General features: G+C 39.9%; 2 protein-coding genes across 2 annotated transcripts in view; one reads left to right on the top strand and one right to left on the bottom strand.

Annotated features, from left to right (window-relative positions):
* Nucleotides 1–900: 900 nt before the first annotated feature.
* On the bottom strand, nt 901–5,255 carry LOC126199579 (uncharacterized). Its single transcript, XM_049936503.1, has 3 exons — nt 4,837–5,255; nt 1,120–3,379; nt 901–971 (listed from the first exon to the last, which is right to left on the bottom strand). The coding sequence occupies exons 1-3, from the start codon at nt 4,987–4,989 to the stop codon at nt 901–903; spliced, it is 2,484 nt and encodes an 827-aa protein (XP_049792460.1). The 5' UTR covers nt 4,990–5,255.
* Nucleotides 5,256–5,455: 200 nt separating this feature from the next.
* Nucleotides 5,456–26,398, top strand: part of LOC126199580 (uncharacterized) — a 366,050-nt gene continuing 345,107 nt past the window's right edge. Inside the window, exon 1 of the mRNA XM_049936504.1 lies at nt 5,456–5,690. Coding sequence (XP_049792461.1) covers nt 5,525–5,690 — 166 coding nt within the window. The 5' untranslated portion in view covers nt 5,456–5,524. The remainder of the gene's footprint in view (nt 5,691–26,398) is intronic.

Below are 26,398 nucleotides of genomic sequence, written 5' to 3' on the forward strand. Positions count from 1 at the left end.
TGTATCACAAGCTAAAGTAATAACTTCAGTATACAAAGAAAAGTATTGCAGAGAATGTAGAGAACTATAGAGCAATTTTGCTCTTGTCTTCCATTTATCACCAAAACAAACTAACCTTGTTTGCAAAAAAAGTGGAGTCTGCTATAGCACAGTTTGTGTAAGTTTTTCTCAAAATAATAAAGGAAGGTGATCAAAATGGCATTGTCTTGTCTTTGTCAAAGGCATGTGCCATGTTGGGCCACATAACTTTATTACACAAATTAGAAATACTATGAATAAGGCATGCAGCAAAGAAGTGGTTTAAGTCATACTCGGAAAAGCAAGCGAAATGATTTTTAGGTTTCACATACTATAACAAGATTACTATTGGTCCTCTCTGCCTGCCACACCCCCTCCCCTCCCTCCTGTATGTATCATTCACCACCCAACTTCAACTGAGAAAGAATTAGTGTAAGATTCTTTATATTAAAGATTAATTTCTTTGATAAAAATTTCACGTTAGGATATTAGTGTTGATAGCTGTTAGCAGCTGTATATTAAAATATTTATACAAACTCTCAGCCATAAGTTGCAATTTGGTAAGTTTGACTAGTTTCAGATTAACCTGACTAGTTCAGCTTAAGAGGCATTTGTTGATGTGGCAATATTACTGATGACAGGTTTTGTATTAATGATTTAAAAAGAATCTAAGATAAAGATTTCAAAATTATGTTGTAAGAGTTTGCAGTTTTCGCTGAGTGTTTTTTGAATTTTTTTTTCCATTAACCTTTTTACAGTAGTTGTTTAAAAATATATTGACACCAACCCAAACAACACTTTTCATTATTGCCTGGGATGAATGTCCATTGCAGCATACCCCATCAAATAATAAAAAGTCATTTTCGTGAAGAGTAGCAAGTGCTACTGCACAGGCAATAGCATGTTGATTCGTACAGGCAAGAAAATCTCTTTCATGTTCTTTGAGATGTTTGCTGATGACAATATAAGTGTAGACAATCATATTTAAAATAGTGTCTGATGGGTATTTTAGTCCTCCATGATCAAGTCTCTGTATCAAACTAAAATGTTCGTTTATTGGCAACTCCTTTTCAATCACAATTTCATTAAGGCAACTCTCACATTTCAGCTTCTTAATCACTGCATGAGCACAGTAGCCTGCAATGAAAGTTAAAGACGTTGCAATATCTTTCACTGAAAGAACATCGTCTTGAGTTACACTGACTTCTATGTCTAATGTGTCTGTTTCTTCAACTTCAGAAAACATAAAATTTTTTATGGCCCCTACTGTGATATTGCCATAGGAAGGAGAACATAAAACTAAAGGCATTACACTTTGAATTCGAAGCTTCTTTTCTGCTTCATAGACTTGTGTCACTGAAACATTGTATTGGGAACCTGCAAGCTGTCTATACTTTCCAAAACGCCGCTCAATCACATCTGTTTGTAGCTTGGCTGTCAGTAAATAGCTCATACCTAGCTCTTCAGTACAGTATCGAGCAATCTCTACCACGGCATATGTTGTATGCTGAATAGCAAAAAATGTTTCTTTTGTGAGAAACCCACTTGACAAACCCTTTGCTTTCCACACATCAAGCCAGTCTAGAAAATCTAGCAAAAATTGCATAGAAACGCTATCAGTTGTCAACGGATCCATATAAGGATTCTGTTTGTGTTTCCCTTTAAACACTGATTTCACATTCATGACATCAAACCATTTTGTTATTATTCGAATGTATTCTGCTGTTGATGGTGCATGTCTCAAATCAAATTTATCACTAGCTACCTCAAGGCCCTCTGACACATGTCGATTGAATATCTGCAGCACTAGTTTCATGCTCTGTTTTTCTAATGATGTAGGGCAAAGTGATTTGAGAGACAATGTGTGACAATATTTTACTAAAGAACTGGAATCTATGTCATAAATCTGTTTCAGTGTTTTAAAAGAAGCTACAGAAAACTTATTTTCTTCCACTTCTTTTCTAACTGGAAACTGAGGATAAAACATATCTTTACCATCATTTTTTTGGTTCAGCCACACATTTCTTATGCATTTAACAATGTGTACGGCATCAATTAAAAAGAAAAGTGGGCGATTAGGATCAGATGGATGTTTAAAAACTATATTAACAGCTTTATCCAGAGAAAACATTGACATGGTTTTGCTATTGATTTTGTTGTTGTCAGTTACCACACAAAAAACCCTATAGCCTATTAGTTCAAGGCCATTTATTATGGCCAGTAGCACATCGTATAATGCATTAGATGAAATGGTTTTCACCGGTAAAATGTGAACAACATCCCTGTACAAAGACTTGACACTCTGCAACATAAATACAAATGCTGAATTTGCAGCACATTCCGAGTTATATGACATGCCCAAAACACTACCTCCTTTATATTCCAAATAAGAATTTAGATGAATTTCATCTACACTCAAAACAACATTGACATCATTGCTGTTCAAGTATTGAAATTTCTGTCTTGCATAGGACAGGAAATTACTTCCCCCAAGCCTTTCGTGAGATGGATTCACATTAAATTTGCTGCAGACCCTACGCAGAGTGCTTGGATGTGGCATTTTCATTAATGAGCTGCTACGTAAAAAATTGTAAGCATGAGATGAAATGGAAAATAGCAAACAACACAGTATCATAAATGTAGAACTAGACCTATGATTAAATTTCTTTACATTTATGAGACTAACTTGTTCATATATAAAGTCTACCATCTCCTTTTCACTCTCCTGTAAACTGTCTTTCAGCACTCCTAGACTGTCTTTCACTATCTCTACAATACTATCTATAGAAGTTTCTGAGTGCCCACAATCTGTGTCTGAAAACTCCTGCAGTACACTGACAATTTCATGGATATTGGTTACAATTACAGGAAAAGATCTTTTTCCTAATGTCTTAATTTGTACATCTTTCTTAAACAATGAAACATTTAAATTACTATCTATAACGACAGAATGTGTGATTAATGGTGCTGGATTTCTTATTATCTTTAAAAAACAAACAAAATCACTGTGTTTTTCGATCACACTCCACTCGTTGGGCAAATCCACTTCCTTCGTACGCAACATCAACTCTTCTAAAGAACTGAAGCTGAAAGTGTTTTCATAGTCCTTCTGTGATGCTAAACTATATTGTAACGCTGCAGCTAACTGCTCATTTTCAAGCCTTTGCTTTTTCTCCTCTGGCCCTTCACGTCTACTTTCTTCCTTTGAAAGGTAGGAAGGACAGTTTGGGAGTAGTGATGGAACTGCATGTGGTCTCAAACATGGTTTGAGAAGGGGGGCTCTTAATAACTGACCAGTCCTTTCATCCACAATTTGTGTTTCCCAAATAACATCATCCTTGTGGAAGTGAACATGACATACCTGTAATTAAAAATGAATAAAAAATGAAAACTGTGCTTACAACTGAATGTGATGACAATATTAATAGTGTGAAAACAATTTATGAATATAAAGTTAGTTTCTAGTTCTAAAATACAAATAGACTCCCAACTAAAATGCAGAATACTCAAGTGATAAATGTGGCCATGGCATAGTAACTCTATAAAACAATAACACTTCAATATCAAAACACATGCAGTTACATGTCATGGCAACAAGCTCTTAAAGAGATGGTGAAATGAAGAAAGTACTTTCCCCATCAAAAATTACAAACATTGACTAATGTTTGTAGCATGATTCAATAACAGTGACAATTTTTTTTATAATTTAGCCTTGAAGCTCATATATTCACAAGAGGGGTGGGACTTTTGCTTAATGTCTTGCTCTATTGCCCCCCACCCCCCACCCCACACACACACCTCGGACACAAGAAAGCATGATGACACCAAACTCACACAGGTGTAATCCATAGAAGCAACTGTGACACAGTAACAGAATAATACAAAGTAATTGTCACACTGTGTAACCTTTAGAACTACGAAATACTTAAAGGTAGTGCTTTTTATCAGATAGACACTGTTTTGCTTTTGATATCACTTCATAACTTACATAAAAACTGACAGTATGATGAACTAATACATTGCCACTTATGTGCTACCTATTAGGCTAAACATGAGCACACAATTGCTTTCAAGTACTGTAGCTGTGTATCTATAAGACAGCTGTGTAGGTCACTGGCATGTATCTGAAATTCCAGACCCAGAAAGTAAGAATTTGTAAAATCCACAAGTATTTTTTATGTTTTCACAGTTTCTCCCTTTGCATTTTGTGATGGCCTGTTAATCCATTCATGTACTCATTCATTTTTCCTGTCTATGGTTCACTGTTAAGTCTAAAGCCTACTATATTCCCTAATAGTAACATTCCTTGCAATGACTTCAAATTCCCACCAATAATTTATTAAAAACAAGCGACTGAGACACTGTTTTTACTTCATTTTCAATTTCTGGGTAAACCACATTACTTGTTTTTGAACAGGAAACTTCCTAAAGACTTTTACAGCAAAAAGAAACACTAAATACAGAAGCAGAATACATCGAAAGTCGTCTGTATCTTAAGTGCACGTACTTAATTATAAACCGACTTTTATTCCTAACAACAGGCAGCATAAACAGTAAGTATAAAGATATACTGAGATATTTAACTACGTAAGTATGACTGTGCTTAGGCTATACTGGTTGAACTTACAGAATTCATATAACCTATACCAGCTAAACTGTAGAATTGCCAGGGCAAGAAAACGAAACGCTATTTAGTTCGGCACTTATTCAGTTAAGATCTATTAGTCAAAATGTCGCTGACCTTCCTTACTGCATAAGTGCCTATTCTGTGTTAGCACACTTAACCTCTTTTAAGAAATAAACAAAACAAATACTTACTCTTGAACTTGAAGAAGGAGTGAAGTTATGTCTGCGAATACGTGACAACCATTTCTTCCTCGTTGCTTCATCCTCCGGAAATTTAAACACGGTTACTTTTGGTCCACCGTCGTAATTTCCTCTACAATTCGGCACACAACAACGATACGGCATTTTGCAGGCAACGAAATTTTCACAGCAAAGAAAAACAGATCACCAGTTTAGTGCACAGAAACTAAACAACCAAATCACGTACACTAACGCAGGAACACCATTCACTATAATACTAAACTGACGCGTAACTCGCCGAACGACTATTCACAAGCACTGTTCCGTGAAACTGTTGAAGAAGGGACTATGTGTGTAGCCATCTTGTGACGTCACGCACTACGTAGACAGGCTTTCTTTTACAGGGGGTGCTGGTTGTATCCCATGCTTCACTAGACCCAATAAAAGTAACAAAGAATAAATAAGTACGGTAGATTGTCAGTGTACTGATACGGCGAGCCTCGCTGCATTGGATTGTAATGTTCAAATACCAGCGTCGAGACCGTAAAGAAGTGCCGAGTCACGTCGCAGTTTTGGATCCGGACGGACAGATAGCGGGCTGCGCTGAGCTCGGTACTCCGTACGGCCACCGCCGAGGAGTATCGCGCAGTGCAGAGCGCGACGGCAGGCCGTGAGCACGTGCTGGAACTGGGACTCCAGCATGCTGGAGGTGACGTTGCTGCTGGTGGTGACAGTCGTGGCGGCGCTCACCGCCGCGTACGTATCCAGGAGGTGGCACCTCTGGAGCGAGATAGACAAGCTGCCGGGAGAGCTGGCCGTACCGCTGCTAGGCAACACCTACAAGATGCCCTTCATCGCTCGGGAAGGTAAGGCGAGCGGCGTGCGGCGCATTGTTGCGCACAAATCTGGCACTGGGGTTAAGGGATTGTTCACGGCTGCAGAAAGTAAATGGAGATTGTAAACGAAATTTGGAGCCTTAGTCTAGTTGTATCTCTCTGCCCTCGCAGCTGAATAGACGGTGCAGCAATAACCACTGTCATGGAAAAACATATCTTACGTAATACACGTCAATGGGATAAATTTTGGTGGCCGATTCCACTTGTCGGCTTTGAAGAATGACGTCATACCTAAGGTAAAGACACTACGTATAATAAATCTACGAAAGCAACGGGTCATATTCGTAAACAAATAAATGTACCATACGATAAAAGTACAATCACATTCACGCAGTTATTTACTTAGTCATGAATTACATAGAAAGGAACTGTAAATAACGAAAACAACTGAGAATAAGGGTTAAAAACAGGTTTTCATTTCTGGTAAGAAGTGTTCTCGTAATTTATGCGGCTAAAAAAGCACAGAGAACCTTTAAATTGCATTACAGCAAAGCACACGGTGAAGTCATATTGTTATAAAATAGCGTTAATTTTATATTAATTATTGAATCTAACGGGAGAAGCCCAGGAAAGTTGGGGTTTTGAGTGGGGAGAAACTAGAATATATTGGAGAAACGGTAAAATGAAACTAATCACAACAAATACGAAAGAGTAGTATAAAATGTGGAGAAACCGACACACTAAACTGTAAAAGAAAAGCCAGTAAATGACCAACGAATATCTACAAAAAACAAAGAATATTGCAATCGATAACTAGAATTAACCCCTGTAGGTAAATTCCACTTACAGGTTCCAAACACTCCATGATTCACATGTAAATTATTTTTGCAGTTATATGCACTGAAACGTAATACCATTTCTGTATTTGTAATTTGCTCTCTAAAACAACGGCGGAGTATAACAAAACCTGCACTAGGTAACTAGACCTGACCTTCTATAAAGGTCAATTCTAGCTACCAATTACAATATTAGTAACTTTTTTGCAGTAGTTCAGAGGGCAATTACAAATGCAGTAAGCGTATTAGCCTATATTGTAATGCACACAAGTGGTGAAATCATCGACTGGCTGGAATCGATAATAATAAATGGTCTATATAGGAGGTCAGTTCTCGTTACCGTTTCCAGCTCTTGTATGGTTCATAATTATGGACATTTTTGCAGTAAATCTCTGGACTACGTTTTTGTAGGATTTCTTATTGATGTCAGAACTACTACGAAAATAAATAAGTATGGTAGGTACAGCTTCCAAATTTTTCTCTTTTTCATAGTAATGAAGATATTAATACCGTATGCAGAAATCCTGTAACACTTTAGTACACACTTGTTGTCAAAACGATCTAAATAACAAACCGTGGAATGGTTGGAATCAGATATTAGAGTTAACTTATATAGGTCAGTTCCAATTAACGATTTCAGTATTTGTTAGACTCTACTTTTTGTAAAATTTCATTACGTGTGTAGATTTAACAACTAGTATTACAAGTTAACGCTGATTCATAATATTGTGACCTCACCATGTGCTATACTGTACTGGATTTAAAGGTCCACTGTGCTTTTCTTACTCATATAAATTACGAAAATTATTTTTTTTCGGACATGTACACTCCTATTTTGTTATTCTTATTTATTTTCGTTACCTTTAATTCTTGTCAGTACAATTTATGTCTAAGTAATTAATCACGTAAACTGTGTAATTTTATCGTACGCTACATTCGTTTGTTTATGAATATGATCAGTAGCTTTCAGAGATTGCCTCTATGTAACTTCTCTGTCTCAGGTATGACGTCATTGCTCAAAGCCGACGTGTGGAATTGGACACTAGAATTGACCCCGTCAATGGACTTGAGAAATGTGGGCTGTAGCTTATTGATTTTCGACTTGTCCCCAAATACTTTGCTAAACATTTAGGATAAAATAATTTTGGTCATTGAGCCGCATCATTGCAACTGCTAAAACAGCTAAATTTTCGACCTTTCAACCGACTCCCTGCAATCCTCTTCTGGGTGGTTCAGTTGATTTTAGGAGGCAGAATACCGAAACTGCAGCACGAGTGATGCCTGTATTAAATATTACTTGTAGAAATTCTTTTTCTGGCTGGTAATGTCTGTTATGTTCTTAAGTCGAAAATGATTACAAGGATAGGCACGACACAATAGAGAGTCACGTAACTTTTTACAATACCAAATAGCGGCATGACCTGCATTAATGTTCTACGCAGATGCTGTTCACATTAAGAAAATTATCTGTAAAGACGTAAATTTAATCTCTTTATTCATTCAATCTGGCCATATTTGGGTAATCAGACTCTCTTACAACTAACCTGATATTCTACTTTCCACTCTATCCTCATGAAGATGAAAAACTAGTTCTTTTTGCTGATGATACATGTATAGTAATCACACCCGACAAACAGGAGTCAGCTGAGGGAATTGTAAATAACGTCTTTTACAAAATTATTAAGTGATTCTTTGCAAATGGACTCTCATTAAACTTTGAGAAAACACAGCATATGAAATTCTATACGGTAAATGTCGTAGCACCATTGACAAATATAGACTCTGCAAAAGGTCTATTGCTAAGGCTGAATATTCAAGATTTCTGGGTGTGTGCACTGATGAGAAATTGATTTGGAAGAAACACACTGATGATCTACTGAAACAGTTAGAGTAACTGCAAATTTTAGTGATAAACATATCAGTAAATTAGCCTACTATGCCTACTTTCATGAAAGCATGACTAAGAGAAAAAGTGTTCATTACACAAAAGCGTATAATCAGAATAATAGCTGGAGCCTACTCAAGATCACCATGCAGACATTTAGTTAAGTAACTCGGAATATTCACTATACCTTCGCAATACGTATTTTCACTTATGAAATTTGTTACTAATAACCCATCCCATTTCAAAAATAATAGCAAAGTCCATAGCTACAACACTAGAAAAAAGGATGATCTTCACTATTCTAAGTTAAATCTGAGTTTGGCACAAAAAGGGGTGAATTATGCTACCACAAAAATGTTCGGTCATTTGCCAAGTAGTATTAAAAGTCTGACAGACAGCCAACCAAATTTCTGAATGACAATTCCTTCAACTCAATAGATTAATTTTTAGATGTGAAGTAGTAACTGTAAAAAGTTATTAATAATATATATTGTGTAATAAAAACTTATTTTAAACTAACACCTTCCACGTAATTACGAAATGTCGTATTCATGATCTATGGAACAAGTACTGATGTAACGTAATAAAATATAATTTTGAATATTACATTTAATAAGACAGGCATGTAGTAAGTTATACCTAATATATTTGTGTCCTGTTATCTTGACTAACCAAAGTAACATTTTGTACAGAAGTGAGATAAAAAATGTATTAAACAAATGTCCTTTATCTGTGACTGCCGTTATTGTAGCTTACTTCGTAACGAAGATGTGAAACAGTGAGTCTTTTTTAAATAGCACCCTATATTTTGTGTTCGGTAATCCGATTGATCTTTCACTCTTCTGTAGTAGTACACAGTGCACTCCTTGTATGGTGCACAACATATTGTTTAAAGGCACTATTGTACTGTAAAAACGTATCAGTACTGTAAACAAATAAAATGCTATTGCAATTACTGTTCTGCTAACTTACATTCTTCATAGGCGAGTAATATTTCTACCTGCTCTTCGTCGACCCACACAAACCTTCAGCTGAATGACTGGTATGCTATATCTTTGTGTTTGTACTTGTTTACCGCCAACGCCACCAATTGGATGTGTAATGTTCCACAGGTACGTGCACTTGTGCTACTTCTGAACAGTCAAAGTCCGTTTTGTGTCATGTTTTCAATAACATCCTTTTTATGTGAATGGTACACTATGATGCGCTTACAAGTCTGTAGGAGAGGAAGTGGAGTACCGAATACAAAGTATAGGGTGCTGATGTTCATATTTTCGTGACGAGCAAAGTTACATAAAAGGCGGTCATGCTGGTTAATGTACCACCAGTAGCAAACAGAACAGAAAGAAACACAATTTCGATTCGTTCCTGACGGGTGCAATAACAAAGTCGACTTAAAGACTTGTTGACTTAAACTATCAGGTTGGTACATAAGTTCGTAGCGTTTTTGTTTTGAATTTGGTATTTCGGTTGCTATGAGTTTACTTACCGATTTCCACTTTTATTTATGGTTAACTGTTGCTGTTCGAGTTTAAATATTGTTAGTTTAACATTATTAAATGGTGAGTGGAGGTATGGACGCTAGGAAATGGAATGCCAAGTGAAGAAATCCGGACATCTACGATCTACTCTTCTACTTGAGACCAACAGAGGGTTGACAGCAATGGAGGCACCCAGAAACATTTGCCCCGTGAATGCGGGTAATGTCATTTGCTCGTATTAAGGAGGATCGTTTTGGTATTATTGACTCTCCACCTTCAGGAAGGCCTTCAGGGTTTGACGAAGATTCTTTAAACGCATTAATCAACAATGATTTGCGTCAGTGTACTCGAGAACTGGTACATACAAAGAACAGTGATCGTTCCACCATTGTGTAATATTTGCATGCAGTGGGGAAGGTTCAAATATCGGGTTTGTCCGTACCGCATACTCTAAACCACAAAAATCAACTGATGGCCGTATGTGCATCTCTGCTTTACCGTCATCATGTGGCTCGTGATCAACACTGACGAATTCCGTCCAGTATCTTTACTGGTGATGAGAAATGGTGTCTATAAGCTAACATAGGAAAAGAAAGTCATGGTCGATACCAAACAAAGCAGCGACTCCCCGAACAAAGATAATGTTTTCCCCTGATGGAATAGGGACTGTACAGTGTGCTACGTATTGCTTCCCGAAGGTGTCGCTGTCACTGCTGACATTTATTGTCAACAACTGAGACGTCTTGCAGAAGCAATCCAAAACAACCTCCAGGAAGACTCCGTGAAGTGATGCTGTTCCAGAATAACCCCCCTTCCCCCGCATCCTCCTAGACTGACAAAAACAATATATAGGATTTGGGCTGGGAAGTCATTCCGCACCTACCTTACTCACCTGATCTTGCGATCTCAGATTTTCACCTTTCTCACTCTGTATCGCATAGCCTTCAAGGAACTACCTATCCGGGTGAAAATTGACTCCGAATATTGCTAGACGAGTGCACTGCCTCAAACCCGCGTGATTTCTGACGCGGAATCGAAAAGTTACTCCAGCGTTATCAGCCTGTTGCAAATAGTGAAGGAAAATACGTTACTGACCGCCTAAAGTCGCTGCTGAGTTTTTTAAACTTATGGAAAAACGCTATGAACTTATGCTCCGACTCAACATGAGCGTTAGCAGCAATGGACAAGAAAGAAAGGTCAGAGGAACATGCGAAATAGATCGTAAAGTAAAACGCTGGTACAGAATTTAAGGGAAAAAGAAGCAGCGTGATTGATTGAGAAGTGAAATGGGAAAGAAACCTAACTGGGGGACGATGGGAGCTTTGCTGTGAAATAAACAGAAGGAAGTGAAGTGATTCGGTTTTTTCTTAAATGCAACAGGGCTCTGCTCTGAACTGTGCACACAGGGAGGAGTGACGGGTTAGATGTACTTTCTGTTCGACAGACTGATTGTGAGGAGATCCTCAGAGATGTAGAATATCTCATAAATACGCGTCCGTAACACGTAGTAACCAATAAAAAAAATATGCTAGCGGCCCTCCTACTGGTACTACGTGAAATGATCCTCATGGATGTGAGATAAACCAAAAGATTTTATGCATATTTCCATTTACATGGCAATTTAAGTAATAAAAAAGCCGCTTTAATCCAAGAGAAATGTTCTCAAAAATTACTGGTTACAAATATACTCTAAAACATTTAAATTTGGAATCACAAAGGTGCATACGATACTTTTTAGGCTACTATAACCATACATCATCAAAGAGAAAATCAGTTTACAACACTTACTTACATTGATCACATTACTGCACTGACTATGTGTAGGAGCCAGATTTTTGGAAACACGGACGATTTCTGATACTGTAAGTAGGCTGTTTAGGTTTTATGTTGGTAACGCCACGTAGTGCTCTGTATGAAAATCGCTGACTGCGCTGTGTGTAGTCTGTGGCTGGTTGGACTCATTGTTGCTATATTCGCTTGTGTAGTGTTGGGCAGTTGGATGTGAACAGCGCGTAGCGTTGGGCAGTTGGGGGTGAGCTGCCAGCAGTGGTGGATGTGGGGAGAGAGATGCCAGAGTTTTGAGAGGTTACTGTGAGCTGACGATCTGCACGTGTGTCCGTCAGAAAAAGGAAATCTGTAAGACATATTATGACTTTTGAACACCATTAAGGTAAATACATTGTTTGTTCATCTATCAAATTATTTAATTTGCTAACTATGCCTATCAGTAGTTAGTGTCTTCAGTAGTTAGAATCTTTTATTTAGCTAGCAGTATTGGCGCTCGCTGTATTGCAGTAGTTCGAGTAACGAAGATTTTTGTGAGGTAAGTGATTCATGAAAGGTATAGGTTATTCTTAGTCAGGGCCATTCTTTTGTAGGGATTATTGAAAGTCAGATTGCGTTGCGCTAAAAATATTGTCTATCAGTTTAGTGATGATCAGAATAAGTAAAGAGAGAATTGTCTGAGTACGTTCATTTTTGCTCAGCTGTTTCAGTATCAAGTAACGTAGAAGTTTACCAGTACAGTCATTCTTTACATTGAAAGGGGAAGTTTCAATACTTACTATTAGTAATGTGTACACATCAGTCTGTTCTACATAGGAAATTCGTCAACGGAGCAGAAGCAATTATCCTCCAATATATCCTTTAGGATCCTCTAAAACTAATATTTAATAGTAGTTAAACTTTTTATGGCTGTTGAAAAGTTATTGATAATATATTCGCTTTATTAATTGACACATTTATGGATCAAAGTAAGAGACTTGAAATATTTATGAAAATTATTATCTTTACTGGTTTTTTATACCATGAACAGTGGTGTTGGTTTGGACAACTATATTATTTATTATAGATTTCATCAGGGAATAAATATTCTGATCAGGTATCTGAGCGTTGATTTAGAGGAAGAGAACAAACAACGAAGTCATTGGTCTCATCGGATTAGGGAAGGATGGGGAAGGAAGTCGGCTGTGCCCTGTCAAAGGAACCATTCCGGCATTCGCCTGAAGCGATTTAGGGAAATCACGGAAAACCTAAATCAGGATGGTCGGACGCAGGATTGAACCTTCGTCCTCCCGAATGCGAGTCCAGTGTGCTAACCACTGCGCCACCTCGCTCGGTCAGCTATCTGAAGGATGTTCGTTACTTCAGATCAAAAATTATTCATATTACCAGCTTTCTTACTGGAAAAGCTTCACCTTTGCTTGATGAGCTACACTCCGCGCACCTCTCCACCCCCACCCCCACCACTCCAAAAAAAATAAATAGAAAATAATCCCGTTCGGTACTATGGATAGAAAGTAAGCGATTTGTCCTTGATTTTTTATTTATTCACGTCTGATAACATCCTTATTGCAAATAGAGATTTATTTTAAAGTGCTGCAGCATTTCTGGATACGCTCCTCTTACCTGAATTTATTGTCAATTTTTAATCCCAAGAACTTAACGCTATCGGTATCCTCTTGTCGGTCGTCATATTTTGCACAGATACTGGGAGGAAAACTCTAGAAGTTAAACTATATACAGTGTGTTTTGAATATTTAGTGACAAAAATTTGGCTATTGGCCATTTACTAACGTACATGAAAATCATATTAAAATTTCTGGAACTGTACATGATTTGTGATTTACAGCATTGTGTTTGTCATTTGCAAATAATACTAACTAAGCAGCTGCTGATGTTACTAATAAAGAGTCATTAATGCACAGTACGCCAATGTAAGCCAATTGAAAGCGGTGTTCGTAAGACGTGGTAGAGCATATAAGAGGGATATTATAACTTGTAACCCATCTTTTACAAATAAGGAATGTTTGCACATATTCCCCAACTACACTTTCCATTCCTTGCCTTATATTTAATTTCGTATCTTCTTTTGGTCTCGCCTAGAAGGGAGCTAACAATAAAAAATTGTTAGAAGAGAAGGTCAGTTGGATATCATTGTCAGTAGGCATACCTACATAAGATGTTTGACTGTTATTTCAGGAATTCTAGGTCAAAAATAAAAATCGGTTTAGAGCTTACTATACATGACGATTTTCTCTAATAGACCTAGGACCATTTCAGAGAAATCATTCTTTTTACGAGGTGCATTCAAGTTCTAAGGCCTCCGATTTTTTTTCTAATTAACTACTCACCCGAAATCGATGAAACTGGTGTTACTTCTCGACGTAATCGCCCTGCAGACGTACACATTTTTCACAACGCTGACGCCATGATTCCATGGCAGCGGCGAAGGCTTCTTTAGGAGTCTATTTTGACCACTGGAAAATCGCTGAGGCAATAGCAGCACGGCTGGTGAATGTGCGGCCACGGAGAGTGTCTTTCATTGTTGGAAAAAGCCAAAAGTAGCTTGGAGCCAGGTCAGGTGAGTAGGGAGCATGAGGAATCACTTCAAAGTTGTTATCACGAAGAAACTGTTGCGTAACGTTAGCTCGATGTGCGGGTGCGTTGTCTTGGTGAAACAGCACACGTGCAGCCCTTCCCGGACGTTTTTCTTGCAGTGCTGGAAGGAATTTTTTCTTCAAAACATTTTCGTAGGATGCACCTGTTACCGTAGTGCCCTTTGGAACGCAATGGGTAAGGATTACGCCCTCGCTGTCCCAGAACATGGACACCATCATTTTTTCAACACTGGCGGTTACCCAAAATTTTTTTGGTGGCGGTGAATCTGTGTGCTTCCATTGAGCTGACTGGCGATTTGTTTCTGGATTGAAAAATGGCATCCACGTCTCATCCATTGTCACAACCGACGAAAAGAAAGTCCCATTCATGCTGTCGTTGTGCGTCAACATTGCTTGGCAACATGCCACACGGGCAGCCATGTGGTCGTCCATCTGCATTCGTGGCACCCACCTGGATGACACTTTTCGCATTTTCAGGTCGTCATGCAGGATTGTGTGCACAGAACCCACAGAAATGCCAACTCTGGAGGCGATCTGTTCAACAGTCATTCGGCGGTCCCCCAAAACAATTCTCTCCACTTTCTCGAAAATGTCGTCAGACCAGCTTGTGTGAGCCCGAGGTTGTTTCGGTTTGTTGTCACATGATGTTCTGCCTTCATTAAACTGTCGCACCCACGAACGCACTTTCGACACATCCATAACTCCATCACCACATATCTCCTTCAACTGTCGATGAATTTCAATTTGTTTCACACCACGCAAATTCAGAAAACGAATGATTGCACGCTGTTCAAGTAAGGAAAACGTCGCCATTTTAAGTATTTAAAACAGTTATCATTCTCGCCACTGGCGGTAAAATTCCATCTGCCGTACGGTGCTGCCATCTCTGGGACGTATTGACAATGAACGCGGCCTCATTTTAAAACAATGTTCATGTTTCTATCTCTTTCCAGTCCGGAGAAAAAAAATCGGAGGCCTTAGTACTTGAATGCACCTCGTACTGTAACAGATACTTCCCCAGATACCAGAAGACACTGCCATTATTATTAATGATTGATGTCTATAAGTTATAATCATTGTTACTGCTACTATTTTACACAATGCATTCTCGATCTACACAAGTACAGGGCTGTGTTCCACAGTGCTACGGCATCGGTACTCGGCCTTTTACAGATCTTCGCTGTCGCTGCAATTATTGCTCTAAGTCTTTATTTTTGCCGTCTGCCGTCCGCCAGCAATATGAACGATGAATCACGCGATTCATGTTGAATTTGGGGCTTCTTGAGCAGATCTATGTTTGTAGTTGGCGCTTGCAACTTGTTATGTCTTACACATATATTTTATACGTGTCTGGCGCTGTTACGTTGACTTGTTATCTGCTCCAAGTCTTAAAGAGTAAATTGGCACGCCTACCCTACCAGAAGTCGGTCACAGACTGGCGTTGACAGTGAACGGAAGATTATCAGCCGAAATATTGAAAGAGGTAATAATGGTGCCACGGATGCATATCCGAAAAATGAAGCGATATAACAACGATGTTTTTTCGGCTTTTCGAAAATACTGAAAGTACAGTACATGCAGACGCATGTTTTTCTGCTGCTGCTTTCCTTCTCCGGCTTGAGCATAATATGAATTTTAAAAGATTAAGCTGCCATCCTCAGAGTACATCAAACAGTTGCAGAGCAGGACTGGCGGAAAGACACACACTAGGCTTGGTCACGCACACGCCGTCACACGTGATGCTCTCGTCCAAGGACGGCCACGCCCCCCTCGTTCGACGTCAATTACTGTTATCGCGCCGCTGCCGATCACGCCAACAGGAAGTCCAGTTGCGACACGTATTTGCCTCTAGTTCGACTGAAATGTTCGAAGTCCTTTTGTAAAAAAGTGTGTAATCTCTATTCGACAACAAGGTAATCAAAGACTGAGTACAACCTCGAACAGATAAGGATGAGGCAAGAAATAAGCCATAGCATATTCAAAGCAAGCATCGCTACACTAGAATGTTTAAGTAGTTACACGCAGATGTCTACATCGAAATGATCGAAGAGAGGTAGGAAACCAGATTTTCCTGAATGCAAATCAAGAGCCTTAAGCAAGAGCTCTCTTTGCGTTTTGTGACTCATTGGTCCCTTATTGATCCGGGTCTATAAATCGTTTATAACCAACTGTTTTGTGTGTAAACTGTTTATTTTGATCTTCTTTTATCTAGTATTGCGTAGTAATCAACATGGTAAGACATAGCTGGACAATAAAGTTTCAACACCGAGAACAATTTGTTGTGCCAATGCAATATACTAGGAGGATTACATGTTCCAGTTTGTAGTTGATGTGGAGGTGATCGGCCGAAACAATACGCGGTGCTGTCATCTCTGGCAGAAATTCATTCGTGAACGTGGCCGATTGGACTGTGTAAAGATTGGGACTTGGTACGGGCGTTGATAACCGATCAGTTCAGCGCCCCACAAACCAAACATCATCATATGACAGCAACAGTGGGACCCAGCTGAGTCGAACTGAAATAATCTTGATCATGTAGACCAGGGCGTCCAACCTTTTAGATTACGTGTGCCAAATTGGAAGAATACGAATATTTTATAACAGCAACGTGTGGCAGGAGTTTCAGATTCTAGATACTCAGTTTATCGTAACTTTACATAAATACATAATTTTTATGTTTTTTCCTTTTTTACCAATCGTGTGATAGATGCTCAGTTCTTGGACTGCATTGACACCTGTGGGCCACATGCGAGCCACGGGTAGGACACCTCTGTTGTACACAGTGAAATTGAGGTATAGTCTCTTCATCGTAAGAACAATCCTCATGCATACATTACCCTGCACATTCTTCCAAGTTTGCTATTACCTCGCTGGATTTTAATTCCAGCGAAGCTTCAGCTGTGTATAGTCGGATACAATAATAACCTCACGTTTTATGTCACAACTTACTTTTCAGTGAATGTACTTCATCACAGTATCATCGACATTGAAACTTCCCCTTTGAATGTAAAGAATGACATTGCTGGGAAAACTCTTACGTTATTAGATTTTCAAACAGCTGAGCAAAAATCAACGTACTCAGACAGTTTTCTCTTTACTTATTCTGATCATCACTAAATTGACACACAATATTTTTAGCGCAACGCAATCTGACTTTCAATAATCCCTACAAAAGAATGGCCCTGACTAACAATAACCTATATCTTCCATGAATCACTTACCTCACAAAAATTTTCGTTACTCGAACTACTGCAATACAGCGAGCGCCAATACTGCCAGCTAAATAAAAGATTCGAACTACTGAAGGCACTAAGTACTGATAGGCATAGTTAGCAAATGAAAGATTTTGATAGAGAATAAACAATGTATTTACCTCAATAATGTTCAAAAGTCATCATATATATATCAGTTGATGACATCCATCTTTACAAATTTCCTTTTTCTGGGGGACACATGTCCAGATCGTCCGTTCTGAAAACTCTGGCATCTCTCTCTCCACATCCACCACTGATGGCGACTGACCCCCAACTGCACCTGCTCACATCCAACTGCCCAACACTACAATAGCGAATATTCCAACAATGCCAACCAGCCACAGACTGCGCACAGCACATTCAGTGATTTTCATACAGAGCGCTAGGTCACGTTACCAACATAAAAACCTAAACAGCCTATTTACAACATGTACTCCCTTTCCCATCAGCCAGTTTACACTGTGTTCGTTCCTCTAAAATTTTTGTGGCCTATCCTCAATGTTAACACTAGCATTGCCCATAGTTGTAACATTCTTGGGCTCTAGTTTGTGTAGAATATTTTTGAAACATGTTAGGAACACTTCACCATTCGTTTCTTTATGATAATACCCAATCTTTTTTTACTTCCACCAAACCACAGTTGCTTCCTACATGCTCTATAATTAGCCTTTTCCCTTTTTGCGTAGGTTATTTTTAACTCCTGTGATAGACTTACAAGAAAAGCTTATCTCTTATCAGTCACAGTTTTGTCAGTTCACACTTCTTGTGTCTCATCTCCTGCGTTAACCCACGTTTCGTCAAGGTAACAAATTGTCCGTTCCTCACGAGTGAACCGTAGAATCAGTCGGGGATACCACCTCCTCCACAAAGAAGTATTCATTCTATCTGCAGTCACGCTACTACTTTTGAACTGAAAACCAGTACCTTTTATCAGTTTATAAAATGTCATTCTTTTTAGAGGTGGCAAATCATCGTCATTATTTACAGCTTGAAGCACCTTTTTTACTGTAGGCGCTTCGTTGCTGAATCTTTCCTAAAACACAAGCTTGACGTTTTCTTGTCTTTCCTGGAGTTGATAGCTTACGTGCACACATTACACTTGGTACCGAAACACCTGTAAACCAGGATGTTATTGCTGTAAGTTCCTTTACCGGAATCGACGGATGTTTTTGTGATAACTTCTCATAAAAATTGAGAATTATGAGGTTTTCTCCACTTTTAAACGGTGTTCTTCTTCCATGTTTCAGAAAAGAACACGACACAGTTTGATCCATTTTCATCGTACACACGGGTAATACGAACGAGTGAGGAGCACCACAGTGAATGCCCTCGTGATTGTTTAGAAGCAATGGGGGGAAGAGGGAGGGGGTAGGAGGAAACTTCTCCCGGCTTTTCTTCGTTACTCACAACGGGAGAGGCTCTTTGCAGCCTCCTACCCTCCGGATGTTTTTTAAGAAAGACGTATGAAACTGAACGTTCGTGTACAGAAAGATTACCACTCACAAACTGAGGAATGGTAAGCTGTGCATTGTCACATACAGAAGTTGATTTACCTCCGCACACTCGGCTTACTCTCAAGTGTAAAACCCAGAACTTCATTTTGTTAAAAGTTTAAAAAATTAACTTCGAATGGAACCGAGCCCCAACTTTGCGCATACAAGTCAGTTACTACATCCTCTATACTACTACAACTGCATTGATGTGATGATATTTTTGTAGTGATACTATACCATTTATCTCAAATCCATTAGGTCGGTTGGTTGATTCGGAGGAGGGGACCAAACAGTGAGGTCATCGGTCCCATCGAATTGGGGAAGGATGGGGAAGGAAGTCGGCCGTGCCCTTTCAAAGGAACCATCCCGGCATTTACCTGAAGCGATTTAGGGGAATCACGGAAAACCCTCGTCCTCTCGGATGCGAGTCCAGTGTACTAACCACTGCGCACCTCGCTTGGTCATATTTATTAAAAATATAGTGAAAACTTAAGCACTTCATGTTCAAAGGAGAAGTGCAAGGGTACAGACCAAGCCGACATGTAACGGCCAGAATTAGCCATAGCTTTGTGCACAGGATCGTTCAGAGAAAGGGACTGTACATTGAGATTTGAAATAAGAAATACATGGCCTAAACATTTAGCATACTGAACCGAAAGACCATTGCTGTTAATGCTTTAGAACGTCTTAAAGTTTCACTAGCGGTGGTATATGACGAAATATCTAATGCATAATTAGTCTGCTTCCAATAGTGTAACGACACCCATGTTTGAGTACTACGACCGCTGACCAATGGCCGGGCACATGTTTGGTTAAATCAGGGTCGTTATAACGATGTATGCCATGAGAGAGACGGGTACGACAGTTCATGCTGCTTAAGCCGTAGTGCCTTCTGGCTGAATTAACTTAGCTTACATTTACTACACCGCCAAGGGCAGGCAGACTTTAGTATGTGAGGTGAATATCAACTTGATACTTCTATCCGATCCTGAGAAAAAGCGTTCTTAACAGACGGACACCAGAGTAATATAAAGATTCCGTTTTTAACAACTGAGGTATGGAACCCTAAAAACGATCATCCTACTAAAAAAATCTGTTGACAGTCTTACAATAACTCCTTCAGAAAATTATTCAACGATCCTCGATAAATGAACGTGGTTAGGAGTAATGAAGACTCTAAAGGTATTAAAAGGTATTACTTGTTCCTCACAGTCATCTGAGGAGCATAGTTATCATGAATAATGAAACAAATCTTCACGACTGAGGCACATATCACTTTTGTGGGGCACCTTTCAACATTGACGAGGTGATTCATTGTCGCCTGATAAATTACTGTTATCATTATCATATGTTATATATATTCCCAGCGTCATACTACCACAGTCGTTTCCGTAGCGATTTCTACGGTTACGTACTAATCACCCACTATAAGTTGCCTTTTTGCAGGGGGTGCTGGGAGCTCGTGATCGCCTCGTTGCACGTTGGCTGCTGGGACAAGCAATGCCTCTTTCTCCGTGGGCTTACATCTGTTAAAAGAAACAAATATGTGATGGCTTTAGGAGCTGTGGAAGTGACACATAAGTTGATAACAAGTCGTCAGAAAGGTCAGGTACAGCCCCTTTGCTCATTTTTCTGAATAACAGTAGCAGTAACGCAGCGACACCCACGAGACAACACTATTGTGACAGTAGATGCTTTTTCCTTCGGTGGACAAAACTTCAGGTAGCGAAGGTTGGCAACGAGCGTAAACATCCCATAGCGACCTGAAGTCAAGCAACTTTCACCCATCACAAAACTGTCACCTTACATTTGGCGATTAGCACTTAATAAAAGAGCTGCTAAATCGTTATTGTAAAGTTTCTGTTTAATAAAGCTGTCGATAAATACTGCTGACAATGTTAAATATGGAGTGTTTAAAAGCGCGGAACATAGAGCTGCCAACATTTAGGTGCACGCATGCTGCTAGGCTTTATGTACACCTATCGTGGTTATATTTCCATTGTTGGAAAAACGAGGAAGGCAACGGTCACTTTCGAGCTAGTGCAAGGACTAGGCGTTTACCCTCTGCAGTTGAACATTGATTTGTCAAGTGGACCGCTACTAGTGTTTTATAGTTGCTTCGTAGTGTATCTGACTGTCTGTCCCATATGTACAGTACATACGTTCCATCTGGAGTATATATGAATAATGGCAAATCAAGAGATAAAGCTTCTAAGGATCTAACAGCAATAAAACAAATGAAAGATGAAACAGGAATAATTCTGCATGACCATAGAAAAATAATCCAAAGGTGGTTGATTTTTTTGAGAAATTGCTGAACGAAGGAAATGTAAGAGTGAAAACTGAGAAAGGAGGGGCAAACGAAGGATTAACGATGGATATAAGTAGAGATGAAGTCGAACGGGCAGTTGAAAAGATGAAAAGTGGGAAGGCAGTTGGCCCAGACCAGATCCCCGTTGAGGTATGGAAGTGTCTCGGTAAAAAGGGAACTGAGCTGCTTTGGGGTTTAATGAAGAAGATTTGGTGACAGGAGGAGATGCCAGACGAGTGGAGAACTAGTGTACTGATCCCAACATTTAAGGGAAAAGTGATGTGCAGGACTGCAGTAGTATATAGGTATTAAACTGATGGCACACTCAATGAAAATTTGGGAAAGAGGTATAGAAGCAAGATTGCGCAAGGAGACTGTGGTGTGTGAAGAACAGTTTGGGTTCATGCCTGGAAGAGGAACGACTGATGCAATACATGCTTTAAGGCGGATAGTGGAGAGACACGGGGAGCTACATGCTGATCTACATATGGCTTTCATTGATTTGGAGAAAGCATATGACGGAGTCCCAAGGGACGAAATATTTAGAAGCATGAGAGAGCAGTGCGTGCCAGAGAAGTATGTGAGGTTAGTGAAGGAAATGTACAGAGGAGCAATGACACTGGTGAGAAGTAGTGTGGGCACGACAAAGGAGTTTCCAGTAAACGTAGGGTTACATCAAGGGTCTGCGCTTAGTCCCTACCTCTTTGACCTGATTATGGATGTGCTGGTGAAAGATGTGAAGAAGGAAGCGCCGTGGAATATGATGTTTGCGGATGATGTGGTTCTTTGTGAGCAGAGCACCGACAGACTTGAGCAAAAGCTGGAGGATTGGAGGAAGGCACTAGAAGAAAGAGGGATAAAAATTAGCAGGACAAAGTCAGAATATTTAGCACTGAAGGATATGCAGGTGAGGTCTTGCAAGTTTGGGTTCATGCCTGGAAGACGAACGACTGATGCATTACATGCTTTAAGGCGGATAGTGGAGGGACACAGGGAGCTACAAGCCGATCTACATCGGTCTGCAAATTTAAATACCTGGGGTCGTACATACAGAGGGACGGAGGACTGGAAAGCGGGATACAACTCCGAATAAATTACAGTTGGAACAACTGGAGGAAAATGAGTGGAGTGTTGTGTGACAAGAAGGTGAGCATTGGGTTGAAAGGGAAATTGTACAAGTCGGTGGTAAGGCCTGCTATGATATATGGGGCAGAGACATGGCCAGCCACAGTAGCCCAGGAAAGGAAGATGGAGTGGCGGTCGCCAGTTTTGTAAAGGCCTCGTCCCTACTGCTGTGAAGGCCGAGATACCACTGTTGCTACGATAGGCCGAGTTAGTGAGTTCGTGAAACGGCTTCTGGTGCAGCACATCGCTAAGACAATTTCTCCCTGCCACTATTACACAGCTGTACCCCAGGGTCAGGTAGCAGGATAGGAAAACGAAGGTTCTACAACACTCCAACAATTTAGTAACAAATCACACAAATGAGTTAAAAGATTTACTTATTTTTGTGACTTGTTGAATAATGAAGTCTGCAACACTACTTGTAATATAACATAAAAAAGGCCCTCAATGGCTAAGTGCAAATAATCATTGGTAAACTGCACAGCACATAGCTAATGCAATTTACAGCAACTTTTACCTCTAAGAATTCACTAAATGACGTTCCCTGTCTAAGTCAGCCCTGGATGATGATCTGTAACCAAATGGGCTAGAGCTGCTCTTCTGTCTTCCGAGTAGGCTTCTGTCAGTTGCCGTCCAGTCATTAGGGATTGTACTCGGCCGGCAACTGGACGAGACTAAGTCTATATCTTCATCGTCAGCGCCATCCGCTGCGCTGGTGGAACTCGTGCAAGTGGCGAATCTCTATGGCACTGCACCAGCTCACGTCTTTGCGCCTGTGGTGCCTTTTGCCTTGGCTGTGTCTTGTTCGGAAGATAAAGCAGCCTGTACTTTGCAGATAATATGAAATATGTTTACTGATCGTTCGACAGCAATACCACGTAACAATTTTACAGCTCCTAACGTCTCTCGTAACAATGTCCATCTATGTAGAAATTGTAATAGTCCGTTATTTATTTTCCTTTGCATTTATGAATTATTTTTCGCATACACTAACAGACACACACACACACACACACACACATGTTAGTGCTCTACTGTATTCTACTGCACGTCACATTGTAGGTTACGTTTATATTGATCTCACTGCCAGTTATGTTGTGCAGTTTCATTACTACAGAATGCTTATAACTCAGATCCGGCCATATGCTGATTCAAATATTTCTTAGATATGACAACTCTAGCTCTGGAACCAAAGAAATTCTCTCTTCAAGGTCAGGAATTTACTGATTCGATTCACTGTTTTTCGCACCCAGACAAGATATATCTGCTTTTTCGTTCATCGCCGCAGATGCAAATCATTGGATCAACCATGCCTACTTGCAATGTACGTCTCTTAAGGCAGCCGAGAAAAAAATTTCAATCTTGACAGTTTTAGAAAAGAGTCCGAAACCTTTACAAATTTTTGTCACTGAATCTCTGCGTTTACGCTCTAATAGTCCCTTGAATAATCTAAATTATGCACAATTCTTCGATAAATTTCGTTTAAATTTTTGTTTTCTTTGGAAAATACACTCTATAAATCGGGCTTTATTATCAGCTCTTTGTCTTCACACGCTGCTTCTTTTAACAGTTGGTCTGCTAGCCTATTGTCTTCAATTTTTGTGGCTTCAAACGTGTGTGTACCACGTCTTATCCATAACTTCCACATTCGTTGAAAACTATCATATTCCCCTCATAAGTGTTGCGATGACTGAGAAAGATAGTTAATACTGCAAGGAATATTGTTTTGTGAAAACAGGTGGAACCTCTATGTACTTTTCATGAAACCGACTGCTTTTAGATAGTCACTGGCCTAAGAATAATTATGCTATAACAAAGATTATACAGACCAAAGAGAATCTTGTAGGTATGACTATTTTGAGATAAGGAATGATAAGAAATTAATACTTCAGAGGCTATAAGCTCTTGCATGAGCAATGCATGTGAGTCGTGTGTATCTCAATTACTGATGTTTCATTGTAAATAGCTGCCCACTGCATCGGCGATGGTGGTTCTACCTTGAAATACAGTACACACTTGTTTGTAATGTTTCCACTGTGGGGTTAACCAATGAGTGCAGTTTATGACTGGTTAATGAAGATTTAGGATTACTCATTAAAAGCTTCTGCAAAAGTAATTGTACTTTACGGTGCTGCGTTATATAGTGCAGTTGCCCGTGGAGACCGCCATTGTAAGTGGATCATTACAATGACGTATTAAAAATAATGAGATAGCGATATACACATATACAAATGGCGATAGTATCGCTTACACGAGGTATAAAAGGCAGTCCATTGGTAGGGATGTCATTTGTAGCCTGATGATTCAAGTGAAAAGGTTTCCGACGCGATTATGGCCCCACGACGCGAATCAACAGACTCTGAACACGGAATAGTAGTTGGAGCTATAGGCATGGGACATACTACTTCGGAAATTGTTAGTGTATTCAGTATTCCGAGATCCACAGTGTTAAGAGTGCAGCCCGCATCTCGTGGTCGTGCGGTAGCGTTCTCGCTTCCCACGCCCGGGTTCCCGGGTTCGATTCCCGGCGGGGTCAGGGATTTTCTCTGCCTCGTGATGGCTGGGTGTTGTGTGCTGTCCTTAGGTTAGTTAGGTTTAAGTAGTTCTAAGTTCTAGGGGACTTATGACCACAGCAGTTGAGTCCCATAGTGCTCAGAGCCATTTTTTTTGTTAAGAGTGTGGCGAGAATACCAGATTTCGGGCATTACCTCTCATCGCTGACAACATAGTGGTCGACGACCTTTACTTTATGACCGATGGGCAGCGGCTTTTGCGTAGAATTGTGTGTGCTAGTACACAAGCCACATACTCATCACATAGTGTCAACGTTTGCTCTGTTGCGTACATATATTGGGTACAATACAGGTATAAAGGTGTACTGGAAAGAAAGATAAACTGGTGTAAGAAATTAAACAAAATGCAGTTACTCTAAAAATCCACAGGAAAACAAGGGCACTTACAAAAAGACTCTCAGAAATTTTCCCTGATTAACCTCCAAAATCTTTTCGGGTTCGCCCTTTTATACTGTAGCATATCGATCATATTTGGTCAAAAAGTGTGCCAGAGCGGAAGTAAGTTGCAACAGACAGACAAGGTAGTTATCCATTGTGAAGCAAAGCACAGCAGTCATGCTTTGCGAAACGGTCAGCTGGGTGGGCATGGTATAGCAACAGCTGACACAACAATACGCCACCACAAAAATGGCAACCTTTCCTCACTTGCCACCACGGAAGTTTTTGGAGTACGTACCTTAAGTCCTAAATGATCATAATCTGGTGCGTAGAAGTACTCAGTCGTTCATGTACTAAAATATTCTCATCTCAGGAGCACAGAGTCTACATCACAAGCCTGTGACACCAGGAGCAACATCCTGGACTGCACTATGACATCTGCTGTTCGACCAAGGGACAGAGCAGCCTGATCTGAATAAAGAGCAAAGCCATACGTTGACTGGTGGGCGGTCACGGCTGCCCTTGCAGTACCGTCAGCTGTGCTGCCCCACTGTCACCGTGGTCGCAGTCGGAGACGTCACTCACAGCGGCATTCCGCTGTCGCCATGATCGACACCGCTTATTGCGCTGTCAGCAATGCCAGACGTCTATTGTTTTGCATGAGAAGCAACTGGTCACCTCCATCAAGTTGTTCCTGATGTACTATGGCCGAGGGCTGGAATAAAGTAGTTAAATGAACGATGTCTCATTACACTCTCCGCAGGTGACAATCAAAGGGGCATCTAACAGTACTTTGGCTATCGGACAATGAATGATGATGATGATGATGTTGAAACGTCCCCTTAGAAAAATTAATGAATTACTGTGCTGATAAACCTCTTACGTTATTTGATTTTCAAACAGCTGAGCAAAACTGAACATACTCAGACATTTCTCTCTTTACTTATTCTGATCAACACTAAACTGACACACAATCTTTTTAGCGCAACGCAGTCTGACTTT

This window comes from Schistocerca nitens, chromosome 8, assembly GCF_023898315.1.
Source record: "Schistocerca nitens isolate TAMUIC-IGC-003100 chromosome 8, iqSchNite1.1, whole genome shotgun sequence".
Lineage (NCBI taxonomy): Eukaryota > Metazoa > Arthropoda > Insecta > Orthoptera > Acrididae > Schistocerca > Schistocerca nitens.